This window comes from Gorilla gorilla, chromosome 13, assembly GCF_029281585.2.
Source record: "Gorilla gorilla gorilla isolate KB3781 chromosome 13, NHGRI_mGorGor1-v2.1_pri, whole genome shotgun sequence".
NCBI classification, from domain to species: domain Eukaryota; kingdom Metazoa; phylum Chordata; class Mammalia; order Primates; family Hominidae; genus Gorilla; species Gorilla gorilla.
The window spans coordinates 28417080-28437567 of NC_073237.2; the positions used below are offsets into that span (position 1 = coordinate 28417080).

At 56.1% G+C, this 20488-nt stretch overlaps 1 protein-coding gene and 1 long non-coding RNA gene across 12 annotated transcripts in view; one reads left to right on the top strand and one right to left on the bottom strand.

Annotated features, from left to right (window-relative positions):
• CNTFR (ciliary neurotrophic factor receptor) overlaps nt 1-20066 on the top strand; it is a 38994-nt gene extending 18928 nt beyond the window's left edge. For 6 of the 11 annotated variants that reach the window (XM_055351642.2, XM_055351643.2, XM_055351641.2 and 3 more), the window contains 7 exons: nt 2452-2536; nt 6699-6932; nt 13578-13695; nt 13870-14036; nt 15142-15305; nt 18642-18822; nt 19168-19340. In XM_055351642.2, coding sequence (XP_055207617.2) covers nt 2452-2536; nt 6699-6932; nt 13578-13695; nt 13870-14036; nt 15142-15305; nt 18642-18822; nt 19168-19340 — 1122 coding nt within the window. Of the gene's footprint in view, nt 1-2451; nt 2537-6698; nt 6933-13577; nt 13696-13869; nt 14037-15141; nt 15306-18641; nt 18823-19167; nt 19341-19425 lie in introns of those variants that run through there. The other 5 variants (XM_019034127.3, XM_031014760.3, XM_055351644.2 and 2 more) reach the window with 1 other exon arrangement.
• LOC109028400 (uncharacterized) lies at nt 72-3433 on the bottom strand. The gene is made up of 3 exons (XR_002007427.2): nt 3288-3433; nt 1684-1918; nt 72-1458 (listed from the first exon to the last, which is right to left on the bottom strand). It is a non-coding gene; the product is annotated as an uncharacterized lncRNA (long non-coding RNA).
• Nucleotides 20067-20488: the final 422 nt, after the last annotated feature.

Below are 20488 nucleotides of genomic sequence, written 5' to 3' on the forward strand. Positions count from 1 at the left end.
GCTCTTCTGCCTGCCCATGCCCTGGTTCCTGCTCCCATGTGGTGGGCAGTGGGCCTGGCACCGAGGTGGAGGATCTTCCTGGCTGTGAGGAGAAAGACATGGACAGATGGCAGAGGCAGTGGGGGAGGGTGTGAGGGCGACTGGCCAGGGCTGAGGTCAGGGAACCAGGTAGGCCTCTGGCTGCTGGTCTCGTTTTCTCTCTCTTACACCAGCTCTGAATTCAGGCAGTCCTGGGTTCATTTCCTGGCTGCACCGCTTGCTGGCTGTGTAACTTCGGCCATTGTCTTAACCTCCTAGGCCTGAGGAGTAGCTGAAGAGTGGTGAGGGGCTGAGGGTCAGAAGGAGCCAGGCCAAGTGGTAGCTAAGGCTCCAGGAGTCACTGATGCGCAAAGGGTAGCTGGGGCCACATAGGACACAGAGAGATTTACTGTGCCAGGGAGGGGCAGTCAGGGCACCTGTGGCTGTGACAGGGAGGAAAGGAAAAGCAGGCTCAGAGGAGGGGACTTTCCTGGAGAGGGTCAAGGGTAGCAAAAGACAGGCAGGAGCCCTCTCCCACAGGAAGCCCCAGGAAGTCCATTGCTCTCCAGCCTCTCCGCAGCTGCTTCAGGCTGATACCCACATTTGTCTCTGTTATGCTATGTCTGCACTGTCTGGAGCTGAGTCTCTGGCACTTTCTCGGGGTGTATCTGGCACTGCGTCTCTGTCAGTTTCTCTGGCTGTGTGTCTGGCTGTTTCTCTGGCAGTCTTTCTAACAGTGTCTCTGGCAGTGTGTCTGACTGTGTGTCTGACAGTGTCTCTGGCAGTGTTTGGAGTGGTGTGGATACTTCCTGACTGAGCATCTGGCTGTGGCTCTGGCTCTTTTCTCAAGCTGTTTTTCTGGGTGTACGCCTGTTTGCGTCTATCAGTTTCTCTGGTATTTCTCTGCTTGTGTGTCAGACGGTTTCTCTGGCACTGTTTCTGACAGCGTCTTAGCTCTCTGGCTTTGTCTCCGACGGCTTCACTGCCTGTGCTCCTTGCTCGTCCTTCGGCAGTGTATCTGCCTGGGTCTAGCTGAGTCCTTTACAGTGTTTCTGGTGGGTCCTTTGATTGTGTCGCTGTTCTCTGACCACCTCTCTGGCTAGTTATCTGGTTTCATCTACCTGTCTCTTTGGCTTTGTCTGATGGTCCTTCTAACAGTCTCTGGTGTATCTTCCACTGTGTGTGGAGCTGTTTCTTTGGGGTTCTGTCTGGTGGTTTGGAGCAGTGTCCCCGGCCAGCATCTTTGCTGTGTGGCTGGCTGGAATCTCGGAGAGTGGCCCTGGTTGAGTGTCTGGTAGCATCCCTCAGTATTTCTCTGGATCTTTGCTTCTGTGTGGTTGATAGTTCTCTCTCTTCAGACTGAAGGTCAGGGGGTTTGTTACATTTGCAGCCCATTCTGCAGGAAATAATTATTTCCCTGCCATCAAGTGTAGGTGTGTGCTGGGGGAGGGGGAGAGAATAGTTGGACTCATCTCAGGAAGCAGGACACCAGGTTGGGGGGCACTGGATCCATCCTGGCTTCTGGGGCCATGTCCTGAGTGCATCCCGTGTACTTGCATGGGTGCATGTGGACACTGATGCACACCTACTGGGCTGGGGGTCCCAGGCTCCTAGGGGCACATGGCTGGGGTCAAGGGTGGGCCAGGGTCCCTGACAAGGACTTACATATTAAAATCCTTCATTTTCTCTTGATCATTGGTGTACAATTACAGAAAAGCCACATCTGACCTGGGTCATGTCCCACAGCCCTGACTCGACTGCTCTGAGCTTCTCAGGGCCCAGTGGCAAGGCTCGCCGCAGGGGTGTCGGGGACAGATGATGGATCTGAGGGGCTCCCGAGCATCCAGGTTTCAGGCTCTCTCCCCAGGAGCACAGCAGGGGGCCTGCCATTCAAAGCAATCTGGAGAAGTACAGACCTCCAATTGAGCTAAAACATTACCCTTTCAGTTTATGATGTTTATAGCTAATTAGCTAACGTCACCAGTAAAGTTTTTTTTTTTTTTTTTAGAAAAATGGCCCTGGCATTACCAATATTCTATAACTCATTTGCGGTTGACAACATTGTGTAGCCACTAGTCTTATCGAACAGCAAACCACCATAGGTTGCCTTCTACCATCTTAGCAAACCTTTGCCTACAGATGCCAATAATGTTGCTTTCTGTTGCCTGAAAGAAGATCTTGAGCCCCATTAAGAAGGGCATTTTGGGGTCAAGATGCTCTCACCGTAAACCAGGCTTCCTAAGCTCCCTGCCTGCATGATTCCCACCTCCTACTCCGTGTCAGTCGGGTTGGGTGAAAGCAGAGAGGGTGAGGGCCTCTCCAGGGCCCTAGGGCTGGGATTTCCCAGTCTTGCCTGAGAACAGGAGGGGCTCCCCAGGACAGTCCTGCCTGGGCTGATGCTGTCCCCTCCCCCACCCCGGTTTCTCCCAACAGATGGCTGCTCCTGTCCCGTGGGCCTGCTGTGCTGTGCTTGCTGCCGCCGCCGCAGTTGTCTACGCCCAGAGACACAGTCCACAGGGTGAGTGCTCACGGGAGCCGCCTGCTGACCCCCCTCTCAGAGCTGGGCATGAAACCTCACTGGCATAGCTGCATCCTGACACCACCCAAGAGTCACACACTGGCATTGTCACACATGACCACCCAGAGGGACATGGAGTCATGTGACACTGATATGCACAGTCCTCCACACTCACACTTGGGTGGTCAAATGCTGACGGTGTCTCTGGCTTGAGATGATCTGTCTTCTTACTAGGGTGGCATAGGGTACAGGCAGGTGGGATGGGAGTTGACGGGGGAGACTGGGGCGGGACCTGTATATTGTATCTGGGTGAAAGGGGATCTCTCGGAGATTTGTGGGGTGCAGTTGGAGGCACAGATTGGAGACAGTGGGCAAGACTGCAGGTTACCTTCTACCCTCAGCTTCATCCCAGACGGAGGATGGGGACAGAGAAGGTGGACTGAGAATGAGATGAGGGGACAGGCTAACATGTGGGAGAGAGCCAGTGCACTAAGGAAGGGACAGGTTAATCAGCTGGAATGGCCACACGGGGGAGGGACAGCTCAGGGCTCGGCCACTGGCAGCCTCCCTGCCCTCCCTTTACCTATGTCTCCAGTGAGGGGCAAGGCCTGCCCACAGCCCACAGGACAAGGAGCCGTGTCCCTGCGGGGAGAAACAGAGGCCCTCTTAACTTGACCACCTGCCCCTCTACTGCACTTGAGGCAGCACCTCAAACAGCAACATCAGCCCGAGGTCTGAACTCAAAACTCACCTTGAACCAGGCTTCCTAAGCTCCCTGCCTGCATGATTCCCACTTCCTACTCCCTGTCAGTCGGGTTGGGTGAAAGCAGAGAGGGTGAGGGCCTCTCCAGGGACCAGGCCTGGAGCAGACCCTGGTGGCTGGGCTCTGCCACCCTCAAGGCTGTGGGTAGTGAGTCGAGGCTTATATGGCCTCTTCTTTATGAGATCAACAGTGAGACCCGGAGAGATCCTGGCCAGCCCCAGGGGCATTGACTGGGCATCCCTAGGGCCTGCCAGTGGTCTCTACCTTGTGTCCCCATGGTCCTGGACATAAAGCCATCTCTCTGAGAGTGTGAAACTGTGTTCTTGTGAGGGTGAGAGTATGTCCCTGTTTGAGTGCATTTCTCTGTGTGGCTGTATCCTTGTGGACTGTTCCTCACCTGTGACATTGTCTGTCTATGTCACCTTGCCTGTCTGCGTGCCCTTTGTGGGGCTGTATCCTTGTGGACTGTTCCTCACCTGTGACATTGTCTGTCTATGTCACCTTGCCTGTCTGCGTGCCCTTTGTGGGGCTGTATCCTTGTGTTTGAGACTGTACCCCACATGTAATTGTATCTCTCTGTTTCTCTTTGTGTGTTTGTATTAAACTGTCTCCCTGTGTCCCTGGGCATAACTGCTGTGCCTTCAGGTGATGGTGCCCTTCTTGTACGTATACATGTGATCTCGTATCAGGTGTTACCATCCCTGAAGTGAGACAGTGTCCCTGTGTGACTGTGAACTTGTGTGTGACTGTGGCCTTGTGGATGACTGTCCTGCATATCCTTCTTCTTTAGGGGTGACTGCCCTTGTTCCTGTGTGTGTGGCAAAGTGAAGTTGCTTTAGGATGCCCGGGGGGACTGTTTCTGGCATGTGGTCCCCCTGTGAGCCTGTGTGTGCAGGTGTGAGGGAGCCGTCAGCTCTGTCCCTCTGTGTTCTCCATGTCCATGACCTCATCCCGTCTCTGTCTCTCATCCTGGCTTCTAACAACCTTTTCACAGCTGATTCCTTTGGAGCATTTGTCACCGCGTCAGGGCCAAGAACCCCATCCTCCCCCTGCTGCTTGATTTAATTTCTGAAATGGACAGCACATCAGTAGGGGCACCCACGGGGCGGGAGCAGAGCTGTCCAGAGAGAAAAGATTAAATCACTGCCATCTTTGGAGCAGTTGCATGGCTGCGTGTATTGCCATTGTTGTGTTATTGTAGCAGTTGTGACACTGTGTGCTTGTCATGTCCTCTTACCCCTCCACCTCTCCATTGTGGCCTGTCGTTGTCTTCTGCCATTGTGTTGTCATTTTTTCATTCTGCCCTGCCCTTACATCATCGTCTGTCATTATTGTCAGGTTGTGTTTCTACTTTTTTTGTGCAGCAGACAAGGTGTGGTGGGGAGGTGTTATCCCATAGCCATTGTATGTAATGTGTTGTTCGGTCTCTGTGTCCTCGTGTGGTGGCTGTACCTGCTCCCCAGGATTAAGGGCCACACTGGGTCCACGTTAGCGTTGAGCTGCCTGGTCAGTGTTGATGTGTTGCTGCTGGGACCATGATGGCCACGCCCCCTCCCCAAAGGTCAGTTTTCAGCCTCCTCCTCAGGCAGCTGGATGCAAAGTCTCTGCTAGGGGGTGCAGAGAGAGGGGCTTGGCATGTTTCCTGGAAGCTCCAGGTTTTTGGAAGGGAGGCTGGAGGGGGGCTCAGTGGCTGGAGCTGGTGGACTATTGGGGGGGCTCAGTGGCCGGAGTCTTGGACACTGGGCCTCTGGTCAGGGGGAGGCCCCTGTTTAGTGTCTGGTCCAGCCTCACAGCTGTGGCCTCCAAGGCCCCCAGCCACCGCCCTTCCGCCCGTTCATCGTCTGTTCGGCTGGTCCCAGGCTCCACAGACGAGTGGTCAGGGCTGGCTGGGTCTCCTGCTTCCTTCTTCTCTGACAGGGACAGAGAGGCTCAGAGAGGGGCAGGATAGAGATAGGCAGCGAGGGAGAGAGACCCGGAGTCACAGAGAGACCCTGGCACAGCGAGGACGAGAGACGCAGCAAACCGGGACAGATGTTCCAGCGTAGAGCAAAGCAGGGCTGAGGAGGGGGCTGCAATGGGAGGAGGGGGTGGCCAGTGGGTCCAAGGGGGATCCCTACACCCCTGCAGTCTTGGTGGTGTTAACAAGTCTAATTAAGAGGCCACTGGCCCAACTTAATTGGCTCATTAACAGGAATTGCCTCTGAAAATCCCCCAACTCAGCAGGGTGGCTCTCTGGAGGGGAGATGTAAGCGAGTGTTAACGAGGGATCCCGCAGCCCCCCACCCCAACTGCTGCCCTCTCCCCCTTCCCTTCTCCTCTCCCACCCTCACTCCGCAGATCTGGCCAAGACCTGGGAAGTGTCTGTCTCTCAGGCTCAGGGGGTAGGATGAGAAGGGGGTGTCCTGAGATTCCCATCTCCCTATCTCTGTGTGCCTGCATCTTAAATCTGCCTCTCTGCCCTGATCACTTCCCCCACTTCGTGCTGCCTGTCGACAGGTGCTCGCCTCCACCCTTCCATTTCCAGTCTCCTGGGCTCTGTCCATCACGCCTGGGTTGCTGAAGGCAGGGCTGGGGTTTGCTTTTGGCTCTGACAGGCCGCTCCTGGGGGTAGGAGAGGAATGGTCAGAGTGCTCACTCCATCCCAGCAGCACTGCACCCCCCAAGCCCCCAACCTGCCCTAAGTAGTTCCTGCCTTGTGAACTTGACAGCTGCCAGGAGTTCCCTAGGGTTCCCTGCTGCCCATTCTCCCTTCTCCTGCTGCTGCCTGAGCCCTGGATGGCTGAGGGGCGGGTTGTTGTGGGGTGGCAGGCTGGGAAGGCAGACGAAAGGGAGAGAGACAGGAAGAGAGATGGGGGAGGTGGGGATAGAGACAGGACAGAAAGAGACAAGGATGGGGTGGGGAAGAGAAAGAGAGAGGGAGACAGAAAAAGGAGTCCAGGAGTGGGGCCCCTCAATGCCAGCTTGCCTGGGTAATAGTGGACGTCAGTAACTGGGCTGGGCCTGTGGGTGGCAAGAGATCAGGGTCATGGGGGTCAGGAAACTTTAAAAAACCCAGGGACTGGAGAGGAACTGGGTTTTCTCTGAGAACTGACCCCTCTCAGCACTATGCAAACTCTCTGTCACATGCAAACACACACACACAGAAGATCGCCCATTCACATACCTAGCCCCTGTACATGCACACTCACATTCACATGTGGAGACATTCGTATACCCACACACTTGCACAGGCATAGAGGAGCTTTGAACACGCTCCATCTCCCCAAACACTCACACAGACACCGAGCCTCTCGTCCTCACTCATACATCCTCACAGGCTCTTGTCTGAGCACGCTCGCCTGCGGGTGCTGGGCAGGGCTGTGACCTGTGACTTTTGCCCTGTGCCCCCACCCCCCACAGAGGCACCCCATGTGCAGTACGAGCGCCTGGGCTCTGACGTGACACTGCCATGTGGGACAGCAAACTGGGATGCTGCGGTGACGTGGCGGGTAAATGGGACAGACCTGGCCCCTGACCTGCTCAACGGCTCTCAGCTGGTGCTCCGTGGCCTGGAACTGGGCCACAGTGGCCTCTACGCCTGCTTCCACCGTGACTCCTGGCACCTGCGCCACCAAGTCCTGCTGCATGTGGGCTGTAAGTGTTGCCCCCACCCCTCATCCAGCCTCCCTCCTTCCTTGAAACCCAGACTCCTAGCCCAGATCAAGTCCCCTTCCTGTTAGGGGCACACGGAGAGGGGAGAGCTGCAGCCTGACCCTTGTCCTCTGATTTTGTCCTGGCCTGCTCTTCTGGCCTCTGAGCCCAGTCTTGCCCACTGAGTCCAGACCCCTAGACAATTTGCCCACACATCCCACCCCCGTGGAGGTCTTGGGTATCCTAAAACCCTATTCCCTCTGACAACATAGGCAGAGAGCTGGTAAGGCATGGCTCACCTGGGACATGAGTGGGGAGAGACCCTCAGGTCACGGATCTGAGCTGGAGGAGCCTCACTGTGTCTGCTCCCACAAGGGCTAGTCAGAGGGCCTCAGGGAGGGAAGTGGGATATGTGGTTATACAGGTATAGGCAAGGCGCTCCAGGAGGACCCAGGGAAGGAGGAAGGCATCCTGGAGTGGGAAGTGAATGGAGACTTGGGAAGCGAACGGTGATTTAGAAGACGCATTGAAACATCATTTCTGGCAGAGAGCTGGGTGTGACTGTAGGCCTCAGTGGCTGGGAGGGCATGTAAAGGCTACTTGGGCTGGTGTTGATGTGGAGAGGGAGCTGAAGGAAGGGACGGGGGGCAGATCATGATCCTGGAAGCTGGGCGGTGACATCTTCTGGGTCATGTTCTTAAAACATCACTCTGAGTGGAGGGAGGCAGGTTGGATGGAGAAAAACCAAGGTAGGAAGGAGACTGTTACTGGATGCAGGAGAGAGGATGAGGACCTGGGACCAGGGCATGGAGCTGGGGAAGCTGAGAAGGCGCAGTTGGACGTCGAAGAATTGGTGATGGATTGGAGGTGGGAAGGACAGGAGAGTAGAAGGTGGGAGGAGTCAAGACAGCTGGAGGAATCCATGACTGCAACAGGAAGAAAACGGAAGGAAAAGATAATGTGTGCTGTTTGAACAGTGTCTTAGTTTGGGTTTCCCTAGAATCAGATCCCAAGATGAGAATTCTTATGCAAGTAGTTTATTTGGCAGGTGAAGGAAATACCGTGAAGGAATGGGAAAGTGACACACAAAAAGGAAGTTAGGTTAGTCAATAAAGAGTGAGTTATCCAGACATTGCCTCTTGGCGACTGATGTTAACCACCGAAGGTGCAGATGCAGAACGTGCACCTGAGTTGCCCTGCCTGAGGGTGAGGGAGCTGGGATGTGTATACACTAGCTCCTGCCCATCAGTGGTTGAGAGATTCACCTGGGGTGGGAGGGAGGCTCTTTGATTCCCCAGCACTTTTGCCCTGATGTCCCAGCAGGCAAAGCAAAAGAAAGCTCTTAGGCGAATAACTGCAGAATTTGGGAGTGAGAAGTATTAATAGTATGGGCAAGGGATCTGCGGCTCCCTAGACATCTGCTGCAGACCTGTTCAGTGGGATCCTTGGAGGACAACCGAGAGTTGATGGCTGGTAACCAGTGGGTCTGAGCGTCTGGGATTCGGGGAGAGGCCTCTGCTGGAGATGGATACTTGTGGGGGGTTGTCAGCATTAAGGCCATGGGAGGGTGTGAGATGGCCAAGGGAGAGATCGTGGAGTGAAGAGAGAAGAGGACCCAGAATTGAGCCCTAAAGACCATCAGCATTTAAAGAGGTCAATGGAGGGAAATGAGCCACAAAAAGAAATAAGAAGGAGCCAGCAAGAAGGTAGAGGGAAGACCAGGTGAGTGTGATTTGGAAGAGGGATTTTGAGAAGTCAGAATGACAAGGCCATCACCATTGCTGAGGGTGAGGTGGGCAGGCATCCAGATCCCAGCTGGAGGTACCCACCAACAGAGTGAATACTCTGAACATAGTTCCATTTCTTCATTTCTTTTCTCCTGAGCCAATGATTCAAGCTCCTCTGGCCTCATTTTATTTGGGTATGGTTCACCCCACTGCCCAAAAGTCGTCTTCTTAATCCCTAGAAGCTACCTAGCAGATGTTTAAGGGATCTGGGAGCAGACACTTGCCTCGCTGTCAGAAGACTGGTGTGGAACACTGTGTAAAATGTTAGGCCGAAGGGTTGTTCAGGGTCTTCCACAAAAACGCTGACCCACCAGTAGGGCTTAAAGAGGTGTGAAAATGTATTTTGGTGGGAATGTACCTTTCCCCATGGGAAGGCCTTTTTTTGGTTATTGTTTAATGTGTCTAAACTGAAGAGATGGCGTTCAAAACCCAACATTTTAGTTTCAAGCCATGGATGGAGTGACCCCTGTTGGCCAGCTTGAGAAATGCAGGACCAGCCTAACAATTCTCCTTGGCCCACTATGGGGTCCATCAGAAGTGGAGCACTCAGCCTAGCCCCAGGCCCTTTCAGAGGGAAAAGGGCCATTTACTGAGTGCCATGGAAAAAGGATGAACCCAACTTGGCACCGGTCACCCACATCCCTGTCTTCTCAGTTTGGGTCCAGAAGTCCTCAGGATGGACAAGACTGGTGTGATGGCTGGGCCTTGATGACCCTGGACCCCCATTCTTGATGATGTGATCTTCTTTGAGAGGTCGTTGGAGGGGAGTTGGGTCTTGAAGTAATGTCCATAGTCTATACCCACAGGACATGCCCACAGCTGCCCTGTTGTGACCAGGGCCCAGACCTTTTATATAGAGTGCTCACTGCCCTCCAGGCCCTGCTGCCAGATGAAGGCTGGCCATGAGTTGGCTGTAGCATTAGTTTCAGGTACTTATCTCTCATTGCATTATTTCCTTCTAAAGACCTGGTCAGAGGAACAGGGGATATTAATCATTATCGTCTCAGTCACTTTATATTAGTAACAAGAGACTGGCTTTGGCAACACTCAGTATCAAATTATCCTTCCTGCCAGCTCTCAGAGAACAGGACAGAGTTACCCCTGATTTGTGGGTCATTCAAACCAAAAATTATTTAATATTTATCCTAAACACATGCAATTTGTCTCTATTTACAAGGGAACTTGGTCTTAACAGTATTCTGTTGGAAGTCTCCTTAACCAGGCTAATCCCTGAACTGCTTTCTCCTGATCCACCTTCTTGCTCTCAAGTGGATCCTCACGAGCAGAGCCCTAAGGACTCCTCTCCTCCCTAGGATGACGGAAGGACCCCCCACATTAGGAAGCAGGATCACAGTGTTGCTTTTAGTAGCATCTTTTTATTTACAAGACACTGCTGATTCTGTATCGTTCTGATCTTAAGCTAAAACAAACCAGAGATTAAAATGATTTTTAAATGGACAGTTCCTTCTCCAGTTTTTTAAAACTTTTATTTGATTGGTTAGGATGGAAGCTCTGGGTCCCCTGGTTCAGCACTGCTTTCCCTGCAGCCCTGTTTGGCTGGAAAGGAAAGAGTGAGGAGAGGGCTATGGTCAAAGAAGACGTCTGGGGAGAAATCACAAGTGGGAGGTCGCCGGGGCATTTGGGAGTCCAGAAGTTGGAATGCCTCAAGGGATGCCACGAGATAAGGCTGAGCCAGGCCTGAGCCTTGAGTGCCAGGCAGGAGGCGGCGTGTGGGTGGGGCGTGGGTAGGGCTGGAGTGGAAGGGTCACCCTGCCCCACCCTGCCTGATCTGGCCTGGCCTAGGGTGTGGGCAGCTTGCCCCTCCTCCTCTCTGGGCCGGCGGGCAGGCCTCATGCGTGCCGGGGGCTCCAGCCCAGGCGGGCTGGCGAGATGAGAGGAAAAACATGCGGTTTGGTGGGCTGGACATGGAAAAACAAGCCAATTAGGAGGAAAACAAACAAACCCTGGGCCAGTGGGGGCACACGCACGCATACACACGCGCACACGGCCCCGCGTGGGACCCAGGGACACCCTGTCACAGGCTGACAAGTCACTTGGGTGTCTCAAGAGCCCCCACAAGGGGCAACCCAGATGCCGTGTATGCCCAGAGCCTGATACTGTGACCTGTGTGCATAAGAGCTTTTGCTCACACACTCTCTTCAACATGCACTCACACGGTGTTCAGTTCATACGTGTGAACATGCTGGGAATTCTGGGCACCCTTCCACATGCACAGTTTGCAAAATACGTTCAGCCTCACTATGCTCCATCACATATGCACTGCCTCATGTATGAGCTCTAGCTGTCACTGTGTTCAGACACAATGGCACACTTACAGGCACTCTAACAGAGTACCTTGGCCACACAGCCTTGCACATAGAGACAGTCTCGAGATTGAACAGCCTCACCCTGAGTCACGTGCAAACACAGTCATCCAGTCCCACACAGCCTCCCATCCTACAGTTACACAACTGCCCAGAGTCTCACAGTCACACACATGGAGCCTCACAGTTACACACAGCCTTGCAATCACAGCGTCTTAAAAACAGCTTTCCCTCCAACTCACAACACACTCACAACAGGCATCCTGATCTCACACTGTCCTACAATCTCACAGCACCCCCACCTCCGCCCACCCGGCCCCTCAGCTGGGCTCCAGCTGCAGCAAGTCACTCCTTTTCTTCCTTTTGTTTTTCTTTCCTCCTTTTCCCTCTGAGAAACCTGGTCCCTGTCAGGAAACCCAAGCCCTTCCCTGCTCAGGGCCCAGGGCCAGGCAGGAGTAGCCAGATGACAGACAAAGCCCCCAGTCAGCCCCCCAACCCCCACCCCACCATGACCTCCCCAGTCAGGGAGAGGAACTGGCGTGAGGGGGAGGTTGGAAGGGGACGCGGTCTGAGGGGGGAGGACAGTCGGGGAGTGGAGGAGCCTGGTCAGTGGGGAGGCTGGCCAGGGGTGGGGGCCTGTGAGTCCAGTGCCGTGGCCCGCTCTGCCCTCCGAGGAGTCCGGGGCAGCAGGGAGCTGACTCTGCACACTCCGATCCCCACCCCACCCCCAGCGCCCTTCCCCTTCCTGGGGGTAAGGGGGGCGGTGGCAGGAGCGGGGAGTGGAGGCTTCTCGGCCGACCTCGGAATGTCCTTTCCTCCTGGGGTGGCTGCCAACTCTGGCTTGGCCAACAGGCCCCCAGAAGGCACTTCCTGTGTCCTTGGCCGCCCCCCACCCCACCCCCAGGCAGAGTTCTGCACCCGTGGGCAGACAGGGAAGAGACACTAAAGGCACACAGGATGAACATGGAACGACATGAGATGGACGCAGGGCCCGGAAGGCTTCCCAAGGGAGGCACACAGTGGAAGGCAGAATGCAGGTTGGCCCTGTGGGGTCTCAGCTGGACCCCGCTTTCCCTGACAGGCCTGGGGAATGGAGCTGCCTCCGCCCACAGCATTGCCCCCTCCACCTGGTGCCCTGGAGTTCTCCTGATGCCTCTCTGCCCCGTCATCTCTTCTGCTGCAAAGCTAGATCTGGATCCTGGGGGTTCTGCCCCAGGCCCCTCCCAGCATCACACATACTGGACACGCACACGCAATCACACAGAGTCACTCACAGTCACGTGCACACTGTGGATGGAAGCCCACTGTTCCCCTGTGTCACCATGGCCACTCTACAAGCATAGACATGCACTCCCCTTCACTGTCCCTGGCTTATTGCGCTGCCCCCCTCCCATTTCCTGTCCACCTGTCAGGCCGGGGGCGGGGGAGGGGGGAGGCACAGGAGGGAGGTGTCAGTGTCCCTGGAGCCGCAGACGGACATTCCTTGCTCGGGTCAGATCACATAAGCTGCCTCCTTCCAGGAACCTGAGCCGCCTGTCCTCACGCCTTACCCAATGCCTGAGGGTGGGACAGCTGGGCTAAGTGCTCACGGCAGCAAAAAAGAGTGCGGGCTAGACAGCAGAAAGGACTTCCCAAGTGTGTGTGTATAGGGTTACCCCTGTCCTGGGGTTTAGCTCTGGCTTACTGTCTGACCTTGAGAGGTCCTTATCCCTCTCTGGGCCTTCCTATTCCAGAGTGAGGGCAGCTGCTTACCATGTAAAGGGCTTCTTAAAGGGTCTGCGATGGAGATGCTGGGGGCTGGCACTAAGGTGAGGTACACACAAAGGGAACAGCAGCTTCCTTTCAACAGGCACTTGTACACACACACAATCATACATAGACATGCAGATTCACCCACATCCGCATAGCTGCTCCTACGGATCCCTGGTCACTCATTCATGTCACATAGAGACATGCATGTAGCACATATACCCCTGCATGCAGACATCTACAAACACAGATATGCATACAAACAGCTGCCCAGTGCTGTTCCTTTGTAGCCACCAGGCCTGTCCTCGTGTCTCCGTCTCTACTGAGGGAAGTCTGGGGTGTCTCTTCTCTAGGAAGTGCACCCGATACTCCAGCAGTCGGAGGACCCATTCAAGACTCCCCTCGTCTCTGCAGCACAGTCTTCCTCTGGGAGTGGACACAAAGTGGCAGGAGATGTGGGGCTGGGGCCGATTCCCCCAGACATCACCTCCATCCTGTGATTGATGAGTTGAGGCCCGCAGCCCCCTGCTCCCCACGGTTCCTGCCTCCTTTGAGCAGGTGGAGGGGGGGTTCCGTGTCCGCACAGCCCTTGTTTTTCTTTAATTAAACATCTGGCTCTCTGTGGCCTGGGAAGCCTCAGACCCTCGCTGACAGCCTCCCCGCCACAACTTTGGCATCAATGATGGGTTGAGGGGGGAGAGCTGGGGCTCTGGGGCCCACCTGTCCCCATACAGTGCAGGGGACTGGGAGCTCCAAGAATGCCCTGACCACACTGTCCTCACCCCCAGTGCCGCCGCGGGAGCCTGTGCTCAGCTGCCGCTCCAACACTTACCCCAAGGGCTTCTACTGCAGCTGGCATCTGCCCACCCCCACCTACATTCCCAACACCTTCAATGTGACTGTGCTGTGAGTAGCTGCGCCTGTGACCCGGGTCCAGCCCTGACCTCTGACCTCTCCCCCATCCCACCACCATGCCCTCCGTCCATACCCCAGCCCTGCCTTGGGCTTGACCTTTCCTCAACCTCTGCCCCACCTGACCCTTGATGTTCGTAACAGTACCTGGGTCTCACCTCTCCCCAGGCATGGCTCCAAAATTATGGTCTGTGAGAAGGACCCAGCCCTCAAGAACCGCTGCCACATTCGCTACATGCACCTGTTCTCCACCATCAAGTACAAGGTCTCCATAAGTGTCAGCAATGCCCTGGGCCACAATGCCACAGCTATCACCTTTGACGAGTTCACCATTGGTATGTGTGGCGGTTGGGGGGACCTGCTGCCTACTCCAGTGGGAATGTAAGTGGATGTGTGCCATTGGTGGGGATGTCCACATGCATGCACATGTATACATGGCATGTACATGCCTCTGCACAGGTATGTACAGTGCACATGTATGTGCACATATATGCATGACATATACACCTGTGAACGTGTAAGTGAATGTCCTTTACCTGAAGGGCCGAGAGACCTGTCCAGCAGCTCTTTCGATCATTTTTCTGGCTCCCAGAACATGCAGCAGGGGGAAGGGGGGCGCAGGCTGGGCCAGACCCTTGTGCAGCTGCAGCCTCCACCGCACCCCCCCCCAACTCTAATGGCTTCCTTACGGTCTGTGATGAATGAGGTGTCAGAACAGGAGACAGGACTGGGACAGATACTGCCCTCCCCCTGACCCCCCCATCCCAGCCAGACCCTCTACCTGCCTCTGCCCTATTCCAGGCAGGCTCTCTGCTTGCTATTCCCCCACCCCAGCCAGACCTTCTGCCTGCCCCTGTCTTCTCCCCAGACCCCATGGCTGGATCCCTAGACAGAGTATTTCTACATAAGCTGGGCCCTTAGGCGCTCCCATCAGATCCCCAGCCTACCTCCAGATCTGCAACACCTGTGGACTGTCTTTTACCCTTGACCCAGGTCTTAGTTTGGAACTGGAAAAGTTGAAGTGAAAAACCAGGCTTGGGGGAATGTGTGATGCTGGTGTAGGAGGGGTAGTCCAGGTGACAGTGGGGGTGACAGTGGTAACTATGGAGGCATCATATTGTCTTAGTTACTGGGATGCAGGTCAGTATGAGGATAGGGTTGGGATGATGGGATGATGAGATGAAATTTGGAATGTTGATATTAAGAGTTGGTGACAGTGACTGTAGTGACAGTCATTGGTGATGATGGGGATGTCAGACTTGGAACTAATGAGATAGTTGTCTATGGTAGTTATCAGAATTGACAACAGAGAAGAGGCACGCTGACTATGATGTTGATGACAATGGTGGGCAATATGAGAGGGTTAACATGGTGGCTGGAGTTGACAAAGTGGTTGTTGCCAGAGATTAGTGTAGTAATGAAGCTATGTCTCCTGAACAGTGAAGCCTGATCCTCCAGAAAATGTGGTAGCCCGGCCAGTGCCCAGCAACCCTCGCCGGCTGGAGGTGACGTGGCAGACCCCCTCGACCTGGCCTGACCCTGAGTCTTTTCCTCTCAAGTTCTTTCTGCGCTACCGACCCCTCATCCTGGACCAGTGGCAGCATGTGAGTGCCCTGCCCAGCCAAGATCCTGGGTGCCTGAGTTAGAATCATGTGCAGTGAGTGGCACCCATATCCCACGTGGCAGCAGCTCCAGTGTGAGACCTGATGAATCAGGCTCTCCACGGGGAAAAGGGACAGGTGGGCCTGGGAGAATGGATGGAGCTGAGGCAGGTGTCCTTAGGGGTTCCCAGTGACCCCTGTTAGTGCAGCGGGAACACATATGTCTTTCTGTGGCTCCCCAGGGTCGTGGAGAGAAATGCGGGGAGGGAGATGGTGAGGGAGGGAGATGGCGGGGGAGGGAGATGGCGGGCAGGACAGGCAAGGCTCCCTTTCCTTACCTCGCTCTCAGCCCTGACCAGGCATCTCCCTCTTTACACTCTGGCCCAGGCTCTGGGCTTGTGCTGGCCCCAAGGGACAGGAACGTGCCTGTCCTCAAGGGCTCACAGATGGGCCCAAGGGGTCAGGATCAGGCAGTGGGGTCAAGCCTGGTCCAGCATGTGAGTTTAGGCCCTGACTGGCATCAGGACTCCAAAGTCAGACCCGGCTTAGGGGTCAGCTTGAGGCTGTGAGTCGGAAGGTAGCCTGGCTGGGAACCAAGCAGTGGACAAGGGTCAGTATGGGGTCAGACTATGGTCTGGATCAAGCTACAATAGAGAGCTCTGGGGAACAGCCAGAGGTCTGGGGCAGACTTGGGGTTCTCTTGCTTTGAGAGCCCTGAGCCCATAGGGTCGTGGGCACTCTGTGTGGCCCATGAGGCCTGTGGGCTAGGAGCGGGGTTGAGAGGGTGCTCCATGGGACAACCCAGGCTGGTTCCTGGGGGTCAACTTGTACCCCCACCTCATCTACCAGGCTCTAACTCCAGCTCCTCGTGCCCCTATCCAGTCTGGCCTTTAAAGTGTGTAATTCAATTCCTGGGTGCCTGTCCCCCACAAAGCTTGCTCATGCACTCACATGTTCCCTGACAGAGTCCGGAGTCCCTCCCGCCTGGCCAGCTGCCCGCGCCTAATGCATTGCTAATAACCAGGGTCTAGTTTCACAAGCCCCCCCTCCCCCGCTAACGAGCTACAGGCAGCAGCCCCGCGCGTCGCGGCGCACACGCCTTGCAGTGGACCTGGCACACCGCCCACCACACACACGGGAACGTGCACACACACGCGGCTCCCAGCGGGAACCGTACACCATACGTGTGTGCAACTAACATGCCAAGACCATGCGCAAAACTGACCCCCACACTGAGGTGGGAGAAGCAAAGTGTGCAGGCTCCGTGGCGAGAACATGCGTGGCCTGTAGCGCATCCTAGCCCCATTCTGTGTCTCACTGGCACTGGGGTTGGTTAGATTTATGGTTCTTTTCAGCTGAAGTTTTGCTGTGAACAGAGTCTATTCTCCCCAGTCCTTGACCTTGGGGAGAGGCAGGTGTATGACTGGGAGGGGGCGAGAAGGGCAGAACAGAGAAAAACATCATTTGGATTTTCAGGAGGAAAATACAGACCAGGAATTGCAAAAGAATGGGCCCTGGGCAGGGGCTGTCTCAGCATGGACAAGAGGGAGGCAAGTACTGGGACCCAGCATGGGTTCCCTGCAGCTCCTGCGCTGGCCTGGAGGGCGTGTCTGGCATGTGCTCCAGCAGACCACGGAGGACTCCCAGGGGAGGCCGATGTCAATGACTAGGGAGTTCCTGCCAATTGAGAAGCCTTTCTCTTGAGAGGGAGGATGAAGGGATCACTGATAACCTAGCAAGAAGGATCCTGGTCTAGGATATGTGGCCCCGAGGAGAGCACTGACTTCCTGGGGGCCACATTCCTGGAGGTATGGTGCCCACCATGAGCCCACAATGAGGCGGCAATTTGATCTGTTCCCCATGCTCCCTCCCTGTGGGGAGAGACTGACGTGGAGATCTGCGGTCTAATCCTGGCAGGAGGGAGACAGAGCTGAAGGAGCCATGGCTACTCAGCCAGAGGGTATCTTTGCCGAGCAGAAAGGGACTGGGGTGCCAGAGGTGGAACTGGGACCCTGGCTCCAGGAGAAGAGGGTCTTTGGGACCCTCCGATCTTCCAGGGCTGAGATTAGGATTTACTGAGCCCAGGGTCTGGGCCCAAAAGGTGTCTCACCATGACCCTGACCTTTACCACCGTATCAGGGCCACAGGCTGAGCAGGAACTGGAGGGGCTTCCTGCCCCGCTTGGACCCACCGCACATGCCCAGACACATACACACACGTGTGCATGCACTCACAGCCTGTCAGGTCAGATAGCCCAGACCCCAGTTTTCTGGGGGGAAGATTGGAACAGGGACCAAAAAAGCCCTGAAGCCAGACGTGGCCCAGAGCGGCCCCCTTCTCCGCCCCTGCCGGCTGCCCCTGTTTACGAGGCGGCTTAATGAGGCAGCGGGTGCCGCTGAGATGAACCAGAGCCCAGCCTGGGCCTGGAAGGGGCGCCGGACAGGCAGGCCGGCCTGGAGGGTTGGGGGAGACCAGCAGGATGGGGCCAGCGGGGCGAGAGTGGGGTGGCGATGCCTCCAGGAGGAAATGGAGCAGCTGTCCTGCGCCCTGCAGCTCCAGGGGCTGTCCCCCACCCCTTTCCGCCCCAGCAGCGTGATAACCACACTGAGGCCTTCCTAAGGGGAGGCTCAGCTGGGGCCAGGCTGGTAGGTGCCTTGGGCATCTGGGAACCCAGGCTCTGACCAGAAGCCATGGTAATGACAGCGCTAGCTGAAGTGTGTTTGGTGCTGTCCTCATGCCTTGGTCCTCATTGTAACCCTAAGAGGTGGATACTCTCATGAATGCCATTTTACAGATGAGGATGGCAAGGCATGAGGATGTTAAGTAACTTGGTCACCTCACTACTAAGGGATGGGGCCAAATTTGGAACTCAGGTAGCCTAGCTCCAGTCAGTGTGTCAACCTCCCCTCTCTGTGGCTTCCTGGTGGGAGAGGAGGACAGCATTACCATCTCCTCTCACCCCCTGCCCTTGCCACCTCCAGGCTGGGACTGTGGTCGGGATTCAGCCGGGCTAGGGGCTGTGAGAGAGCAGGGGCAACAGCAGAGTTGTAGGCACAGGGCAAAGACCTCCTTATTCTCCCCTGGGGTGTTTCTGGTCTCCTTAAAGATGTCATTACTCTCCTTCAGGGACAACTCCCCTCCTGTGGGGTCTCCTCCCTAAGATGTCCCCAGTCTCTGGCAAGAATATTCTCCATGTCCTCCTTCTCCTCAGGGAAGTCCTCACTGCCCCCAGAGCCCTTTCCTCTCCTCTCCCCAAAGGCATGCTCACTTCCTCTGGAGGGACCTCACCCTCCTGGCCCCCAGGTGTGTCCTTACCCCCACCCCATGGTCTGGCTGCAGGTGGAGCTGTCCGACGGCACAGCACACACCATCACAGATGCCTACGCCGGGAAGGAGTACATTATCCAGGTGGCAGCCAAGGACAATGAGATCGGGACATGGAGTGACTGGAGCGTGGCTGCCCACGCTACGCCCTGGACTGAGGAACCGCGACACCTCACCACGGAGGCCCAGGCTGCGGGTGAGCTTGCTCCCGCCCCTACCTCCTGGCTTTGCTGTCCTGGAGGCCTGTGGTAGAACCTGTGGCCTGGTTCTACCCTGCTGCCTCCAGCCTCTGCTCCTGGGGGTAGCCACACTTCTGCCTGTCTGTCCAACTCCTGCCATTCCTGGTCCTTGCTATCTGGACATCCTTGGTAGGGGTCATTGGGTGGAGGGGTTATCTGTGAGCCTTGGGAAACAGGATCTGCCTGATGGGGGAGGCAGTACCAGTCTGATGCAGGAAGCAGAATGGTATGTCTCATGAGCCCCCGGATCTGGATGGGACCCCAGCCCTGGCCTTGCCCTGAGTTTCCCCCATGTTCCCCAGAGACCACGACCAGCACCACCAGCTCCCTGGCACCCCCACCTACCACGAAGATCTGTGACCCTGGGGAGCTGGGCAGCGGCGGGGGACCCTCGGCACCCTTCTTGGTCAGCGTCCCCATCACTCTGGCCCTGGCTGCCGCTGCCGCCACTGCCAGCAGTCTCTTGATCTGGTAGGTTGAGTGAGGCTGGGTGGCAGAGGGAGCCTGAGGGAACCCCCACTCCAGCCCCCTCCCTGACAGGCCCCTGCCTGTCTCTACAGAGCCCGGCACCCCATGAGGACATGCAGAGCACCTGCAGAGGAGCAGGAGGCCGGAGCTGAGCCTGCAGACCCCGGTTTCTATTTTGCACACGGGCAGGAGGACCTTTTGCATTCTCTTCAGACACAATTTGTGGAGACCCCGGCGGGCCCGGGCCTGCCGCCCCCCAGCCCTGCCGCACCAAGCTGGCCCTCCTTCCTCCCTCAGGGGCGGTGGGCCATGCAGCTAACCCACCCACCAAAGACCCCCTCACCCTGGCCCCTTGGGCTGGACCCTCCAATGCCAGCGACTCCCAGGAGCCCTTGGGGGATGTGAGGGGAGCCTCTCACATCCGATTTCTCCTCCTGCCCCAGCCTCCTGTCTATCCCAGGGTCTCTGTTGCCACCATCAGATTATAAGCTCCTGATGCTGGGGGGGCCCAGCCATCCCCCTCCCCCCAGCACCCACACTTTTCAGTCCCCTCCCCTCTGCCCTGTTTTGTATACCCCTCCCCTGACCCTGCTCCTATCCCACAGTATTTAATGCCCTGTCAGTCCCTTCTAGTCTGACTCAATGGTAACTTGCTGTATTTGAATTTTTTATAGATGTATATACAGGGTGGGGCGGGGGTGGGCGGTTCTCATTAAACGTCACCATTTCATGAGTCCTTGGAACAGACCCACTTTGGGAGGGTACCCCTCTTCCAAGGACCCCACCCCATCCAGGGCTGGCGGAGGAAAGAAATTGTGGTTGGGGAAGGTGGGGAGAGGTGTTCAGCTTTCAGGCCAGTGTAGCTGGTAACAGTGTTGTCTACTTCTTGGGGGGTAGGGCTTTCCTGGAGCACAGAGTTGCAGCCAGGGAAAAATTGTGGGACATAAGGGATCCCACGGGGGTATCCAGTCAGTCCTGGAGGCTGCCGAAGTCCTGGCTGGGGCAGAAGCCTTTCAAGGGTCACCTCTAGAACTGCCTTCCATGAGTGCCCAGGCCTGAGCCCAGTGCACAGGGCTAGGGATGATGGCAGAAGGGGAGGGGCAGGCTTCATCCTTGGGGCCAGGGGGTGTGCGTGATCCCTGCCATCCAAGAGAC